Source organism: Apium graveolens, chromosome 1 (assembly GCF_009905375.1).
Source record: "Apium graveolens cultivar Ventura chromosome 1, ASM990537v1, whole genome shotgun sequence".
Lineage (NCBI taxonomy): Eukaryota > Viridiplantae > Streptophyta > Magnoliopsida > Apiales > Apiaceae > Apium > Apium graveolens.
Genome location: NC_133647.1, coordinates 198,447,283 through 198,465,153, shown reverse-complemented (window position 1 = coordinate 198,465,153; position 17,871 = coordinate 198,447,283). Strand labels below are relative to the sequence as shown.

At 35.8% G+C, this 17,871-nt stretch overlaps 1 protein-coding gene across 1 annotated transcript; it reads left to right on the top strand.

The window, feature by feature from the left end:
• The first annotated feature begins 4,812 nt into the window (after positions 1-4,812).
• LOC141715651 (uncharacterized) lies at positions 4,813-5,997 on the top strand. The gene is made up of 2 exons (XM_074518744.1): positions 4,813-5,654; positions 5,718-5,997. The coding sequence occupies exons 1-2, from the start codon at positions 4,813-4,815 to the stop codon at positions 5,995-5,997; spliced, it is 1,122 nt and encodes a 373-aa protein (XP_074374845.1).
• The last annotated feature ends 11,874 nt before the right edge of the window (positions 5,998-17,871 follow it).

Genomic DNA, 17,871 nt, shown 5'->3' with positions numbered 1-17,871 from the left:
AAAAATCACAACCTAATATTTGACTTTAGGTTTGTTGTGATGTCAATAATAGTTTAGGTGACCGTCTAGCTCTGTCTAGAAAAAATTCACAACTTAAGAATACGATTAGGTTTAACTCGAATCATCATGTACTTTACATTTTTTTATTTTTGTTTAAGTTCAACCTAAAGCAGGTGTATAAAAATTTTGTAAACTTTTGTAGCTATAAAAATTTTGCACTTATTTTAATGTGCTATGTAATATTTTAGAATATTATTTTAAAACTAATATTTTTGTTTCTATGATATGAAAAGTTATTACAACTAAACATGATTTTACAAATGTTAAAATATGTTAGATGAACTTGCATAGATAAATTTCAAAGAATAACTATATTTACTTTAATAATTATTTTTGCCTAAATATAATTACAATTCAAAAGACAAGTTATGCAAAAACTCTTTAATTAATTTATTTTGCATTTTTCAAAGTGAGAAATAAAATTTAAATTTAATTATTTCTAAACTAAATTCTTTTTATAAAAAAATTTATGTGTAAAATGATTTCACACATTCTATTAAATACCTTATATTTTATTTTTAAGCAAAATTGATATTAGAATTTAAATAAATAAATCTATCTCTACAATTGAATGACAAAATAAATTTTTAAAGATAGTCTTTTACTTAAATATTACGAACATACAACAAAAATAATTTATCACGTTACTTTTTAAAAGTAACTTGAGTGTGAAGTGAATAAGAAATAAGTATAAAGTTGTGATAGTTAAGTGAAAATTAATTGTTAAAAAATAAAAATAATTATAAACATAAAATACACCCTAACCTCCTCAGTTTGTTAGTTGGTAGTGAATTAGTAATTTAAATTCATTATTATATTAAAATAATTTTAAATTATTATATGTATCTTATTTTAAAAAAAATTACAGTGGTGTCCAAGTTAAATAGAAAGCAATTGGAAGACATATTACTTGTAAGTACTCATAATTAATAAAATTGATAAACATAAATTTTCATAGCGACTACCTAAATTTTCTTACATGCAGATTTGAAGTTTTCAAAATAACATATATATATTTAATTTGTCATCATATTTATTTCATTAATCTCACATCATTAATAATTTATAAATTTTTATAGTGAAAAAAATATGCTCAAGAAATCTTTAATGAGTTTAACATGTCAAAGTTAGATAAATATTTAAGGCCAAATTTTTATACATCTCGATATAATTACCTAGAAAGTTATAAACAAGTTTATCCTATTATTTTATCTTTTTAGTTTTTTATTTTGGGTGAGGATTAAACATGCATCTTTAGACTGCTAAATGCAAAATAATGTACTGACAATTTATAAATATAAATATTTTCTCTAAAATGTTAAAAAAATATTTGTATAAGTAGAATTAAAATAAATAAAAAATTTATACAAATAATATTTTTAAATAAATATTAACTAATAACTTATTATTTCATTTAACTTGCATGAATTTATAAGTGCATTTTCTATTGGGCAATCTTGTTTAGTTGTTTAGTGCATTTTAGCAACCCAATTCAATAAAATCTGCCTCAATCCTTTTAATATGTAATAAAATATTATAATATGACCTAATAAATTTTATTCAAGTGTTTCTGGTTTATCAGTTTCAAAATTAATATAATAAAAAGAATAACAACAATAAATTGAGCAAAAAAAATTATCTTATAGATTTTATTTTCTTTGAACAAATTACAGTTGTTATTAAGGTAACCACATAATGTGGATGTGCAACCATCCAATTTTAAAAAGTGAAACTACATGTCAAAATGGATTTAGAATATTTTCTTAGTTTACTTTTAAAATTAAAATTTTAAACTATGAAATTTATTGATATAAATATTTTAAAGATAATTATACATACACATATATAAATTAGTAATATTTTCCAGAAATTAAAGTATTTTAATAGTTAGAAGATATGAAAAAGAGTATGTATTTTATTTGAAAAAGTTAATTTGATAATTGCTAGTAAATATAATATTACTCCCTCCATTATATTATATATGTCCTTTTTAGCAAAAAATTATCCAAAAATTGTCAAAATTAATTGTTCATTTCTTTTTTCAATACAAATTAAGGACATAATTATCCTTATATCTATTATATTTAGGTTTGAATTTTTTTAAGTCAACCATATTCTCGTTTTTCATAATATTAAATCATGGTATTTGTTGAAAAGTTTATGCAATTAACTTTTTTCTTAAAATATTTGATTTTTTTCGAGAGGGCATATAAGTGGAATAGACGAAATAATTTTTCTATGAATTAGATTGCTCGGTGTTATTTTTGAAAATATTAGAAAAGGTAACAATTTTCAGTTAAAAAAGATAGTTAGATAGTTATTAGTAATTATAATTTTTTATTATATAACAAAAAAATATAATTTTTTATTTTATTAAATAAATATGTTCACGCTATTTTTGTAAAAGGGTGCGTAGTACGAAAAATGAAAAAGATATCATGTTTTAGTTCAGAAAAGTAATTAATTAAATTAGTAATAAATATTATTATAATTAAATCAAATGTTTGAGAATAACACCGAATTTAAAATCTTCAAAAATTCATTTTAATATAATACTACAGTGTTTCAGGGTGACGAAAAGTCGGGGGTTTTCTAGAAGTGCTTGGCAAGTATTCACCGTAACTTATTTGTATGAATCTACTTAGATTCACTTTGCTGGTGTAATTTGTGTGAAAATAACGAAATTAAAGGAAAAACAAAGTGAAATAGAAGTTATAACGAATATGACTACAAAATTAGCAGTAGCGATCGAAGAGGATTAAGAATTTAAGATATTGAAGGTAATATTATATTTAAATAAAAAGAGAATTCATTGGATGGTTTTGTCGGCAAGGCCATATGCAACCGGAAGTTCATAAGAAATGTATTCACGGGTATATAGAAGCTCGAATAAAGATGGGAAGTTAAGGTTTTGAAGGTGGAAAGGAAAAATACTACTGCTGGGTTCACTTTTGGAAGTAAGAAGGATGCACGGTGGATGTGTGAGAAGATGCCATGGAATTTTGGAGGGAGGTTGATGATAGTTGAGCAGTGACCATATTTGGGAGACTGGGAGGACACAAAGGTTAATATGGTGCCTTGTTGTAGGCCTGTCAATGGAGCGAAAATCTGATCCGACCCGATCCGATCCGAGGCCATTTTAGTGGATATGGATCGACCTATTAAAAATCCGATCCGATAAGAAAAATCCGATTATAAATGGAGTGGATATGGATTTAGACCGATCCGATCCGTTAATAACCCGATTCGGTTTATATATATATATATATACATACATATATATGTATAATGTAATAAAAATATTTTTTAATAATTCTAATTTTAAACGTATTATCCTCGAGTGAAGTCCCATTATCTATATTTCGTTCGGTACGGTCTCTATAGTCTAGTCCACTTCTATAACCCTAGTTCTTTACCTTTTAGAGCCGCATACCCCAAGTCTCAATTCATAGAACACGTTCATTTCCAAGTCAAATCCCGTTATCCTCGAGTCAAGTCCCATTATCATCGAGTCAAGTTCCATTATCTAAATTTCGTTCGGTTCGATCTCTATAGTCTAGTCCATTTCTATAACTTTAGTTTTTTTACCTTTTAGAGCCGCATAACCCAAGTCTCAATTCATATAATAATTTAATTTTGCAACATCAATTTTTTTCATTGTTAGAATTAAAATATTGTACAACCCAGTAGTATGTTTGTTTCAAAAAGCGAATTTTAGTTCGTAATTTATCTTTGGACTTTATTATATTCTACTTGTATTTTAATAATTTCAAAATTGTCAATTTTAAATAGATTTTGTAATAATTGAAGTTAAAAAAATAAATATACATAAATGGAGCGGATATCCGATCCGAAATCCGTGATCCGAACGGATCCGGATATGGATCGGTCTATAAAAAATCTGGAGCCGATCTGATCCGAACCCGAATCCGAAAAAATAAATGGATGTGGATATGGATTTAGGTTGATCCGATCCAAACCCGATCCATTGACAGACCTACCTTGTTGGATACAAATGTGTAATTTTCCATTGAAAATTTTTAACGAGAATAATGTAAAAGCGTTTAGGTAATTTGGCTGGAGAAATTATGGATTTCAAATAGAGTAGTAACCAGAGAATGTTCTTAGTAAGAGAAGTAAGGGCAAGAATTCGGTTTCCAACTGATAGATATTTATGTTGAATTTAAATAATCTAAACATATTTAAATTATAGTTGTTATATGGCTATATATATTTACTTGTGTACGTAGAAGTAGTTAGCTAGTAGTTGGCGTAGTATCAGAAGAAATAAGGTAGTGGAGATAGTGTAGGAGTTGGTTTTTGTGATACATGTTTTTAGCAGATAGTGTGTATAGGCTCAGTCATTTACATGGGCTTATATTAGTTTGTATTTTATTTAACTTTAATAATAAGATGAGTTAACATTCCTCAATTATACATACAGGTGTGTGTGGGTATATATCAGTGCTATATTTGGTATCAGAGCTTGGGCGGCTGTTCAAGCAATTCTACCACATTAGTTGCGATGGAGGCCAGCAAATCCAAAGAGAGTTCGTTTGGTTTAAGCTTTCCTATGTTAACGAAGGTGAACTACACTGCATGGGCACTAAAAATGAAGGTGTTTATGCAGGCCCATGGAGTGTGGGATGCCATAGAACTAAAAGATCCAAAAGCTACGATGGAAGATAAGATCGACAAGAGAGCTCTAGCTGTCATTTACCAAGGAATACCGGAAGATATGATGCTGACAAAATGACGTCCAGGGGGGCGTGGGAGGCAGTCAAAGTCATGAGTCTGGGCGCTGAGAAGGTGGAAACGGCAAGAGCACAAACACTAAAGGGAGAATTTGAAACATTAAGCATGAAAGAAAATGATCAGCTAGACGAGTTTTATATAAAGCTGAACGGCCTGGTCACAAATATAAGAGCACTAGGGGAGAAAAAGGAAGAAGCGTATGTACTGAAAAAACTTCCCAGAGCCGTACCTTTAAAGTTTCTTCATATTACATCTGCCATTGAGCAATTTGGAGACTTAGAGGAAATGTCTATGGAGGAGGTTATTAGCTCGCTGAAAGTTCATGAAGAACATTTGGGCGGACGAACTGAAGTGAATCGAGGACAACTTTTACTGACTGAGGAGGAGTGGAGAAGGAAGGAGAGCAATGAGGGGCAAGTTTTATTGATTCGAGAAGAGTGGTTAAAGCGAACCAACAAAGAAGGGACTCGAGCTAATGGAGACAACCGTTGGAGAGACGGGAATCGCGGTGGACGAGACAGAAGTAAGGTGAAGTGTTTTAATTGTCAAGCGTATGGACATTTTGCGTATGAATGTCGAAAACCTCGTAAAGAAAGGGACACGCAAAAGGAGTTGAATTTATCAAAGCTCCAAGAGGATAAACCAGCTCTACTTGTTACTGAGGTCACAAGTGAAGCAACAAATTCAATGTTGCTAAAGGAAGAAATAGTGAACCCAAAGCTGAAAGAGAATATAGGAGATCAGAAGGAGACACAAGTCTGGTATTTGGATAATGGAGCATCCAACCATATGACAGGCTATCGAGGAAAGTTTAAAGAATTAGATGAGAACATGAGTGGGTAGGTAAAATTTGGGGAAGAATCAACTGTAAGTATAAAAGGTAAAGGGGTCGTTTCATTCAGGTGCAAGAATGGTGAAGAGAAACTTCTGAAAGATATATACTATATCCCTGCGCTGTGTAGTAATATTATCAGCCTGGGACAGTTATCTGAAGATGGGAATAAAGTGATATTGGATGGAGATTATCTGTGGGTGTACGATGAGCGAGGGAGACTATTAATGAAAGTGAAAAAGTCTGAGAACCGGTTGTACAAAATAAGCCTTGAAGAGACGTGGCCTAAGTTCTTGATCACAAAATCGGAGGAAACACATGGTTATGGCACTCCGGAATGGGACATGTAAACTTCCAAGCGCTTGAGCTTATGTCAAAGGAGGGAATGGCAAGGGGTATTTCGAAGTTGACACACCCATCAAACAGTTGTGAAGGATGTTTAATGTCGAAACAGTCCAGAGGTTCGTTCCCTTCACAAGCGAATTTTGAAGCAAAAAAGGTGTTGGAGCTAATACACGCTCATATTTGTGGACCCATTTCGCCAACAACATCTGGAGGTAATCGCTATTTTTTGTTGTTTATGGACAATTTTAGTAGAAAATGTGGGTTTACTGTTTGAAAGAGAAAAGCGGGGCGTTAGCTGTGTTTAAGAAGTTTAAGGTGTTGGTCGAAAAGAAAACGGAGATGAGCATAAAGACGTTGAGGACATATCGTGGAAGGGAGTTCTGTTCAAGAGAGTTTGCCGCTTTCTGTGAAGACTCAGATGTTAGTAGACAATTTACAGCGCCTTGCACCCCACAACAAAATTGGGTGGTAGAGCGTAGGAATCGAACTGTGGCAGCCACGATTAGAAGCTTCCTGAAGGAGTCAAAAATGCCATCATATATGTGGGGGAGGCAGCTCGTCACACGGTATATATTCTGAACCACTTGCCAACTCGTAATTTGAATGGTAAAACTCCATATGAGGCTTGGAACGGAAGGAAGCCTGGTCTAGCCCATATACGAGTATTTGGGTGTACTGCATATATGAAAATACCTGTGGTGCGTGTTAGAAAGCTTGATGATCGCAACAAATAGGTTGTGTACCTTGGGAGAGAACCAGGGACAAAGGGAGAAAGACTGTATGATCCCAAAATAGGGAATGTACACGTAAGTAGAGATGTTGTGTTTTAGGAGAAGAATTTCTGGCCATGGAAACAAGAAGGAGGCGACGGGATGGCGACATCTGAGTACTTTACCATTGCCAATGTTTTTGCAGAGACAGAGGACACCTCAGGGACAGAACACGAGGTGTCAACACCTATACAAACACCATGAATAGGTACGCTAGAAACATCTACGCCTGAGTCATCTGCAGGTGGATCGACCGAACTTAGTAGTGGGCCACATCGTTATAGAACGATGGAAGAACTGTATAATGAGACAGAGGTGATAAAGATGATCGATGAGCTCATGTTACTAAAAGCCGAGGAACAAGTTTGTTATGCTAAATCAGCAAAGGAACAGGAATGACAGAATGCTATGAAATTGGAGGTGGAAGCAATTGAGAAAAATAAAACATGGTTTCTTATTGACTTACCATCCGAACAAAAGGCCATTGGTTTAAAGTGGGTCTATAAAATCAAAAGAGATGTGGATGGAAATATTGTGAAACATAAGGCCCGTCTCATTGCGAAAGGGTACGTTCAAATGAAAGTAATTGATTATGAGGAGGTGTTTGCTCCAGTGGCACGTTTGGAAACATTATGTTTATTATTGGCTCTCTCAGCTAGGGAACTGTGGGAGGTGCACCATCTTGATGTCAAATCAGCTTCTTGAATGGAAAATTACTGGAAGAGGTGTATGTTGTACAGCCGGAGGGTTTTGTGAAGAAAGGTCAAGAACAAAAGGTATATAAGCTGATAAAAGCATTGTATGGTTTGCGTCATGCCCCTAGAGCATGGAATGCAAAGTTGGATAGATGTTTGCGAGATTTGGGTTTAAAAAATGCCTACATGAGCAAGCAGTGTAGACACGGTGTCAGGAAGGAAGTGTGTTGATAGTGGGAGTTTACATAGATGATTTGATAGTAGTGGGTTCATGTGAGAATGAGATTAAATACTTCAAGAAACAAATGAGTGATAAGTTTGAGATGAGCGGCATGGGTTTACTGTCATATTATATGGGTATAGAAGTGAAGCAGGGGAGATCGTCTATTACATTGATGCAGATAACATATGCAAAGAAAATATTGGAAAAAATGTAGATGATAGACTGCAACTTGGCAAGGTATCCAATGGAACAGAAGATGCAACTTGATAAAGATGAAGGAGGACAACTGGTGAATGTTACGGAGCATAGGAGCATTTTTGAAAGTTTGAGGTATTTAACCCACACGCGGCCTGATATTTCGTATGTTGTGGGAGTGGTTAGTAGATTCATGGAAGCACCCACGATGAAATATCAACAAGCAGTAAAGCATATTTTGAGATATATACAAGGCACAGTCGACCATGGACTTGAGTATGAGAAAACTGGGAGCAAGAGGGTTGTGATTGGATTTTCAGACAGCGATTTAGCATGTGACATTGGAGATAGAAGAAGCACAGGAGGGATGTGTTTTTATTTGGATGGAAATCTCATTTGCTGGGCATCACAGAAACAGGGAGTGATTGCACTTTCTTCCTGTGAAGCAGAGTATATGGCGGCAACCACAGCGGCGTGTCATAGTATATGGCTTCGAGGCTTACTGGATGAACTAATAGGATAAAAAGTTGGAGCTGTGACGTATGCGCGGACAACAGGTCAGCTATTGAACTAATGAAGAACCCACAGCTGCACGGAAGGAGTAAACATATAGATGTCAGGTTTCATTTCATCCAAGAGTGCATTGAGCGGGGTGAGTTGATTGTGAAGTACGTGAGTACACAGGAACAACGGGCAGATATCCTAACAAAAGCTCTGAGCAAAGTCAAGTTTGAAGCAATGAGGAAGCTGTTAGGTGTCAAGGATATTGTTACAGGCGAACCAGGCATGCAGAAATATGTTTAGCTTAAGGGGGAATTTGTTGAATTTAAATAATCTAAACATATTTAAATTATAGCTATTATATGGCTATATATATTTATTTGTGTACGTAGAAGTAGTCAGCTAGTAGTTGGCGTAGTATTAGGAGAAATAAGGTAGTGGAGATAGTGTAGGAGTTGGTTTTTGTGATACATGTTTTTAGCAGATAGTGTGTATAGGCTGTAGGTTTTGTAGTTGTGACAGTAGGATATGTATATAGGTGTTTTAGGGTTTGTATATAGGGTTTATGTTTTGAAGAAAATAAAATTGAGTTGCTGCTGCAGAGCTCTAATAATAGATGAAAGAAATTTATATTTTTGAATTGATTAATTTTTATCTGATAATTACAAATGATGTAGAATGCTCTTTATATAGATCCTACAGAACATTCTAGAGAATATTTAGAGAGTTGAAATATAGAGTATGTGAATGAACTTGATTATAAGATGCATGCATATATAATAAATAGATACTATGAATGTGAGAGTGTACATGCAAGTGCATGAATTCCAACACTCCCCCTTAATGCACCTGTTTGACAACTCCGATGCGTTCACGTAAGTAGCAGAATTTTTCTTTGGGAAGAGCGTTTGTAAAAATGTCAGCAAGCTGTTCTTGAGTCTTGCAATATTGTAGCTTGAGCTCTCTTTCTTCAACTACATCCCTGATAAAATAATATTTAATGGCAATGTGTTTAGTCCTCTCATGAGACACTGGATTTTTAGCTATAGATATAGCTGACTTAGTGTAACGGAACAGAATAGTAGCTTCCTGTTATTTTTCTCCAATATCTTCCAGAATCCTCCTCATCCATATTGCTTGTAATGTTACTTTTGCAGCTGCCACACATTCAGCTTCTGCTGATGATTGTGCAATAACTTTTTGTTTTTTTGACAGCCATAAACAAATGTTTGTTCAAAGTAAAAATGCATATCCAGATGTACTCTTCATGTCATCTATGCTCCAGCCCAATCACTATCTGAGTAAGCAATAAGATTTAGGTTTTCTCCAGCTTTGTATAAGATCCCATAGTCAAGTGTTCCCTGCAAGTATCTCAGAATTCTTTTTGTTGTTCCAAAATATGCTTGACTAGGGTTTTGCATAAATCTTGATAGTAGAGTTGCTGCAAACATTATGTCAGGCCTTGTTGCTGTAAGATACAACAAGCTACCCACCAAACTTCTGTAATGAGAATAATCTACCTTTGATGTTCCATCATCTTTGGACAATTTTTCACTAACAACAGAGGTGTAGAAACTGGCTTGCAATTTGACATATTAAATTTGTCAAGAATACTTTTTTACATACCTCTTTTATGAAATAAAAATTCCATCAGCTCCTTGTGATACTTCAACGCCCAAGAAATAATGAAGTATCCCTAAATCACTCATCTCATAAGACTTCATCATGTGTTCTTTAAAATTTTCCATCATTTCTTTATCATTTCCTGTAAAAATGAGATCATCAACATAGAGACAAATAATGAGGATCTTGCTTCCTTCTTTTTTCACATAGAGAGTTACTTCATTCTTGCTTCTTTGAAATCCATTTTTCAGAAAATATATGTCAAAGGGCCTTTATGAGTTTGTACACTTTATTTTCTCCCCCTTCCACCAAGAATCCTTTTGGTTGCTCAACATAAATTTCTTCATCTAGCTTTCCATTTAAGAATGCTGACTTAATATCAAGCTGAAAAATTTTCCACTTCTTTGAGCAGCGAGTGCGATCAAGGTTCTTATAGTCTCAAGTCTTGCTACTGGGGAGAATGTTTCTGAAAAATCAACACCAGGCTTTTGAGTAAAGCCATTAGCAACAAGTCTCGCCTTATGCCTTTGAATTTCTCCATCTTGATTTAATTTGGTCTTGTAGATCCACTTTAACCCGATAATTTCTCTACCTTCCGACCTGTCTACAAGCTCCCAAGTTTTGTTTTTCTCAATCATGTGTAGTTCTTCTTCTATTGCATGCTGTCATACTTCATGTTTCTCTACTTCTTCAAAATTTTCTGGTTCACTAACCACAAAATTACATGATTGATATATGTCACTCATTCTTCTGAATTTTCTTGGTGGAGTTTCATTATCATCCTCTGATCCAGATATGTGAGTGTGTTGATCTTGTTCTTCTGTTTGTACAGGTTCTTCATTTTCTTCTAGAAACCTTGGTTGATTGACATGTTCCACTTATTTTGCTTTCCAATCACAGGCTGCATTTTCATCAAAAGAACATCTCTACTAACAACCAGTTTGTTAGTTTCAACATTATACAACCTGTAACCTTTAGTCTCCAGAGTATAGCCAGTAAAAATATACTTGATACTTTTTTCATCTAGTTTTGTACGTTTCTCAGCAGGTATATGTACATAACCAATGCAACCAAATATTTTGAAATGAGTTATAGTAGGTTTTTCTCCACTTCATGCTTCCATAGGTTTTATGTTTCTTACAGCTTTTGTGGGACACCTGTTGAGTATGTACACTGCTGTATTTATAGCTTCTGCCCAGAACATCTTTGGCAGTCCTTTTTCATTCATCATAGACCTGGCCATCTCAACAATTGTTATATTCTTGCGTTCTGCAACTCCGTTCTGCTGTGGACTATACCCTGCTTTGAGCTGCTTCCAAATGCCTTCATTTTTACAATAATCTTCAAATTCTTTAGAGGTGTATTTACCTCCTCTATCACTCCGTATGCATTTGATGTCACAGTCGCTTTGTTTTTCTATAAGGGCCTTGAATATTTTGAAAGTATTGAACGATTCTGATTTCTCCTTTAGAAAATAAATCCATGTCATTCTTGTAAAATCATCAATGAAAATTATAAAATACCTTTGTTGTCCCAAAGATTGTGTTTTCATTGGACCACAAATGTCGGTATGTATAAGCTCCAGGTGTTCTTTTCTCTCCATGATTTTCCTTTTGGATATGGCAGTTTGTGATGTTTTCCCATAATACAGCTTTCACATGGGTTCTTCTCACTTTGTAATTCTGGTAGACCAGTCACCATGTTTCTTTCTGAGAGAAGTTTTAACCCCTGAAAATTTAGATGGCAATATCTTTTATGCCAGAGCCATGATTGGTCTTGAACTTCGGTCTTTAGAGCATTGCATTCAAAAACTAGTTGAAAGTTCCTGTTCCTCTCCATCTTTACTTCTGCAATGGCCTGATTCTTGTTCTTTTTCTCAAAGATTCTGCATAAATTATCTTCAAATACAAGAGAATAATCATGTTCCAGAAGTTGTCCAACACTCAATAAATTTTCTTTTAAATCTGGAACGAGAAGAACATCTCGTATATATTTGACTCCGGTTTTTGTGTTGATAGCAACTGTTCCTTTGCCTTTTGCTTCTATAACAGCTCCATTACCCATCTTCACCTTTGGATTTATTAATGTATCAATATGCACAAAGATATTTTCATCTTCACACATATGATTGTTGCAACCGCTGTCAATATACCAGGCTTTATTGTCTCCATGAAGGCTGTAATGACAAGTATAAAATATTTGTTCTCCTTTGCTTTCCTCCTGTTCTTCTGTAAAATTTGCCTTCTCATAATTTTTAAATCTGCAGTCTATTTCAATATGACCAAATCTTCTACAATAATTACATTAAGGCTTACCCTTGAACCAACATTTTGATGTTATATGACTGGTTCTTTTGCAGATGTTGCAAAAAGATTTAGGTTTAGAACTTGTACCTCTTTCATTCTGATAATTTTTGTAATTGCTGGTATTGTTCTCTTTCCTGTTTCTCCAGTCTGGTTTCTTTTGTTCCTGGTTGTAAACACCCTTCTTTACAGATTGTTGTGGCTTCACTTTTGCCTTGGACAAAAAAACACTTTCTGATTGCTCTGCATGTTTAAGCCTTCTTTTTTCATGTGCTTGAAGAGAGCCCATCAATTCTTTCACAGACAACTTGGTGAGATCTTTTGTTTCTTCAATAACAGCAACAATATATTCATATTTATCTGTTAAACTGATCAAAAATTTCTCCACAACATGTTGATCAGAAATATCATTACCATAGGTTTTCATTTGATTCACAATCTCCATTACACGAGCATGATAACTTTGTATATTTTTAGTATCCTTCATTTTAAAATTATAAAAATCCTTTTTAAGAGATTAAAGATTGATACTTCTTACATTTTCATCTCCATGGAATTCACCTTCAAGAATTTCCCAAGCTTCTTTGGTTGTCAATGCACTTGAAATCCTTGTAAAGATTGGTTTTATGACTCTTATTTGAAGCTTACTCAATGCTCTTGCATCTTGACGCCGAGATGTTTCAATTTTCTTAAGATCTGCTTCAGATAAATTAGTTTCATCATCAGGTTCTGTAGACCCTTTCTCCACAATATTTCATAAGCCTTCAGCTCTTAGAACAGTTTTTATCTTGATCTTCCAGTAGTCATAATCTTCACCATCAAATACAGGAGTTAGAGATTATTGAGAGTCTGAATTTGATGCCATGTGATCAATCCCAGATTAGAATCAAAACACTGCTTTGATCCCAATTTGTAGGTTTCGTAGTTGTGACAATAAGATATGTATAAAGGTGTTTTAGGGTTTGTATATAGGGTTTATGTTTTGAAGGAAATAAAATTGAGTTGCTGCTGCAGAGCTCTAATAATACATGGAAGAAATTTATATTTTTGAATTGATTAATTTTTATCTGATAATTACAAATGATGTAGAATGCTCTTTATATAGATCCTACAGAACATTCTAGAGAATATTTAGAGAGTTGATACATAAAATCTGTGAATGAACTTGATTACAAGATGCATGCAAATATAATAAATAGACACTATGAATGTGAGAGTGTACATGCAAGTGCATGAATTCCAACATAGGCTCAGTCACTTGCATGGGCTTATATTAGTTTTTATTTTCTTTAACTTTAATAATAAGAGGAGTTAACGTTCCTCAATTATACATACAGGTGTGTGTGGGTATATATCAGTGTTATAATTTAATGATTAGGAAACATATTCCAGTAGATGGAGAAAAATATTGGATCCAATTTAAATTTGAAAAACTACCATTTTATGTTTTTTCTATGGATGATAGGGTCATGATCAAAGTGAATGTAAGAAAGAAAGAGTATTAGTTTAAAGTGTAGATGGTAGATGGGTGGATACATACGGGCCGTAGTTGAAAAATAAAGAATAAGTTGAAAGGGTATTTTGATCCTAGAATCCAGACAAGATAAGAAGGATTAAATGAAAGAATTAGTAAATTCAAAGAGAATGAAAAAAAATGAGTTTTTGGCATAGATTAGGGATTGTAAAAGTGAAGTGAAACTAATTATTTTCCGAATGATAGGTTGGCTAAGAAGAGTTTGATAAGGGAAAGAGTGTGACGGATGATCAAGTGAGGGATGGGATAGAAATGTCGAAAATAGTGCTGAAAGAAGATGTCCTGGGTTCAAAGGAGTCAATTTTAAATTCACAAGGTAGAAGTGTGTTGATGAAAACTCCACCTGATTCTTTGTTACCAGGGAAAAATAGAAGTTGTGGGTGAAGACAGTGTATATAGAAAGAGAAACTCTAATGCTATTACTATAGTTATTTCCAGTGACAAAAGAAAAAGGGCCTTTGAAGAAGAAAAAATGTCAAGGGAGAAGAGTTTGAGAATACGAAAAGGTGGTAAAGATATTGTAAATAATAATAACTTTTATATAGATCCAACATTGTCATTGGAAGTGGTTAAAGATTGTATGGTTAGTATTTATAGAAAATAGTAGATGTATGACATGAAGTCTAATAATAGAAGTGGGTGTAATCGTGTGTTATGTGCATTGAACTAGCTGTGCAGTCATTTGAATTGTTTTGAATAAGTCTTTAGTTAAATTGTTTAGTTGCATTGTTTGTTTTTAATTGCTGAAATAAAGGCAGTAGTGGAGATGCCCATGTTTCCAGTAGTCTAGTTGTTAGGAGTAGTTATTGTTTTCTTCCTTTATTTTTGTTATATTCAGGTGGGAAAGAGGATATGAAAAAAATTGTCACAATTCTTCTCTCTACATTCTTTCTATATCTCTTCTTACTTCTTGGCTATTGGAACAGCCGTTAGAGCCACCCTAACAGTGGTATCAGAGCGGTGTTGATCCAATGAAAATACGCAAACAATCTTTCGAACAATTTCAGCAAACCACTAATGACGCTCTTGAAAAACTGACTACCATGTTCCACAAGTTGGTGACCGAAGTCCAGGCCATTAAGGAAAAGGATACCACCACAGCCACATCTTCCGGGACTGGTCAGGGTAGCACCACCATCGGGAAGGAAACAAAACCTTACATAAAGCTCCATTTTCCCCGATTCAGTGGCGATGATCCTACGGGGTGGATTTACCAGGCTGAACAATATTTCACATTCCAGAACGTGGCAGAAGGGGATCGTGTCAACCTAGCCTCATTCCACCTCGACGGAATAGCTTTACAGTGGCACCAGTAGGTCGCAAAGTCCCGAGGACCGATGAATGGGGAGAGTTTACTAAGGCACTATTGATCAGGTTCGGTCTGACTGATTATGATGACCCCTCAGAATCCTTATACGGCCTCAAACAGGGTACTACAGTGACAGGGTACATAGAGGCTTTGAACGACTATCTCACCGTGTTGAAAACCTTCCGGAGTCGTTCTTGCTGGGTTATTTTGTAGGTGGCTTGAAGGAAGACATTCGTTTGGAAGTGAAACTCAAGAAACCACGCACCGTAGTAGATGCAATGGGGATATCTCGGTTGGTTGAGGAAAAATTGAGTTTGCAACGACGGATTCCTCATGTTACTCGGATTTCCAGTCTCCAGTCTTCCCCTCCAACCACACCATTAGCAGGACTTCTGGGCCCAGCCCCATCTCAAGGCCCTGCGTTGCCAACCCCAATCCCAATTCGCCGTTTATCAGGAGCAGAGGCCTAAGAACGCCAAGAGAAGGGTTTGTGCTACTATTGTGATGAACGTTATGTGACGGGGAATAAGTGTCACAAGCCACAGCTTTTTATGATTAATGAAGTCGAGGATGTTGAAGCCAGTGACAACCAAGGGGAAGAAATAGTGGAGGTTTCCCCTGAGGAGGATCATGGTGAAATCTCTTTCCATGCCATCTCAGGTACAATTCTGCCACAGACCTTACGACTACCGGGTAAGATTGGTAACAAAAATGTTGTGGTATTAATTGATGGTGGTAGTACTCACAATTTTATTGAGCAATCAGTTGTGGAGCGATTCGGATTAACAATGGTTACAGGAGTCAAGTTGGAGTTGGTCGTCGCGAATCGAGAGAAGTTGGCATGTATGGGTAGAGTACGAGGTCTAACCATACTCATCCAGGGCTATACAATAACCACTGATTTCTTTGTGTTACCAATTGCTGTGTGCCCGCTTGTCTTAGGTGTCCAGTGGTTGAAGACCTTGGGACCTATCGAGATTGATTTCCAAAACTTCACCTTGGGGTTTTGTCATTCTGGCTCCACACACAAGTTATAGGGACTAAAGGGTTCATAGATGACTGTCATGATGCCGAGTGAACTGATGGGAATAGAAGGATTTGCCTTGCTTCTCCAGGTTTCTCCGGTAGACAACGAGCCTACTCTACAGCCCAGCCCCTGCCTGGAAGTTCAAGAGTTAATAACAGAGTTTGAGCAGGTCTTCCAGGAGCCAAAGGGATTACCTCCTAAGCGTTTTCATGACCATGATATACCTTTACTCCCAGAGGCAAAACCCGTGAGTTCAAGACCGTACCGTCACCCTTATTTACAAAAGGTAGAAATCGAAAAGCAGGTTATAGAGTTGTTGCGAGAGGGATTGATTAGTCCCAGCCACAGCCCATTTTCATCACCAGTTTTGTTAGTAAAAAAATCTGATGGTACATGGCATTTTTGTGTCGACTATAGGGCTTTAAACGACATTACTGTGAAGGACAAATACCCGATTCCCGTAATAGACGAGCTCTTGGATGAATTACACGGTGCCACCATTTTCTCAAAGCTAGACCTCCGTTCGGGTTTTTATCAAATTAGAGTTCGGGAGCTCGACATTCCCAAGACAGACTTCCGCATGCATGATGGTCATTACGAGTTCATTGTTATGCCTTTTGGCCTCACCAATGCCCCGACCACTTTCCAATGCTTGATGAACGACATCTTCCGCCCACACCTACGTAAGTTTGTCCTGATTTTCTTTGACGATATACTTATTTACTCCAACTCTTTAAAGGAACATCTTGGTCACATGCGTACTGTTCTTGGCTTGTTACGTACTAATCATCTTTTTGCCAAGTTGTCCAAGTGTTGTTTTGGGGTTGTTCAAGTTAATTACCTCGGGCATGTCATTTCTTCGGGGGGTGTGGCGGTGGAAACGGCCAAAGTTCAGGGCGTCCGTTCCTGGCCTACTCCAACCAATGCAAAAGGGGTTCGCGGATTTCTGGGGTTGGCCGGCTATTACCGAAAATTTATCCAGGGGTTCGGTGGTATTGCAGCCCCCTTGCATAAATTAGTGGGAAAGGGACCATTTGTATGGGATGAACAGGCAGAGGCAGCATTTCAGGCTTTAAAGCTTGCCTTAACCACTACTCCGACGTTGGCTTTACCTGATTGGTCACACCCTTTTACGGTGGAGTGCGATACAAGTGGAGTAGGGATAGGGTCGTTCTCACTCAAAAGGGGCGACCTCTAGCCTATTATAGTGCTCCCTTAAAGGGAAAATGTTGTCTTGGTCCACATATGAGAAAGAAATGTTAGCAATTGTGAAGGCAGTTCAGAAATGGCGTCACTATTTATTGGGTCGGCCGTTTGTGGTGAAAACCGATCACGTTAGTCTAAAGTACTTGATGGAGCAACGACTCACTACACCTGCTCAGTCCCGATGGTTAACCAAGCTTTTGGGTTTTGACTATAAAATAGAATACAAGAGTGGGAGTCTTAATCGAGGCGCCGATGCACTCTCACGTAAACCCGAGCTTCATTATCTTGGTATCTCACACCCTTGTTCTACCATCTGGGCTGACATTCGAGAGGAGGTACGCACTGACCCCTTTTATTCCACATTGCCTACTTCATTCCCTCGTCAAGTGGCAGGAACTCTTGTGTCACGCGATGGATTTTGGTTTCGTGATCATGTTGTCCTGTTGAGTTCCACATCTCCTCTGTTATCCATGGTGTTGAAGATATGTCATTG

Excerpts from the sequence above, each read along its gene's own strand:
- LOC141715651 (XM_074518744.1), top strand. The coding sequence starts at position 4,813 with ATGACGTCCAGGGGGGCGTGGGAGGCAGTCAAAGTCATGAGTCTGGGC. Across the intron at positions 5,655-5,717 it reads TTAGATGAGAACATGAGTGG|GTGCAAGAATGGTGAAGAGA; the intron begins GTAGGTAAAATT and ends CGTTTCATTCAG.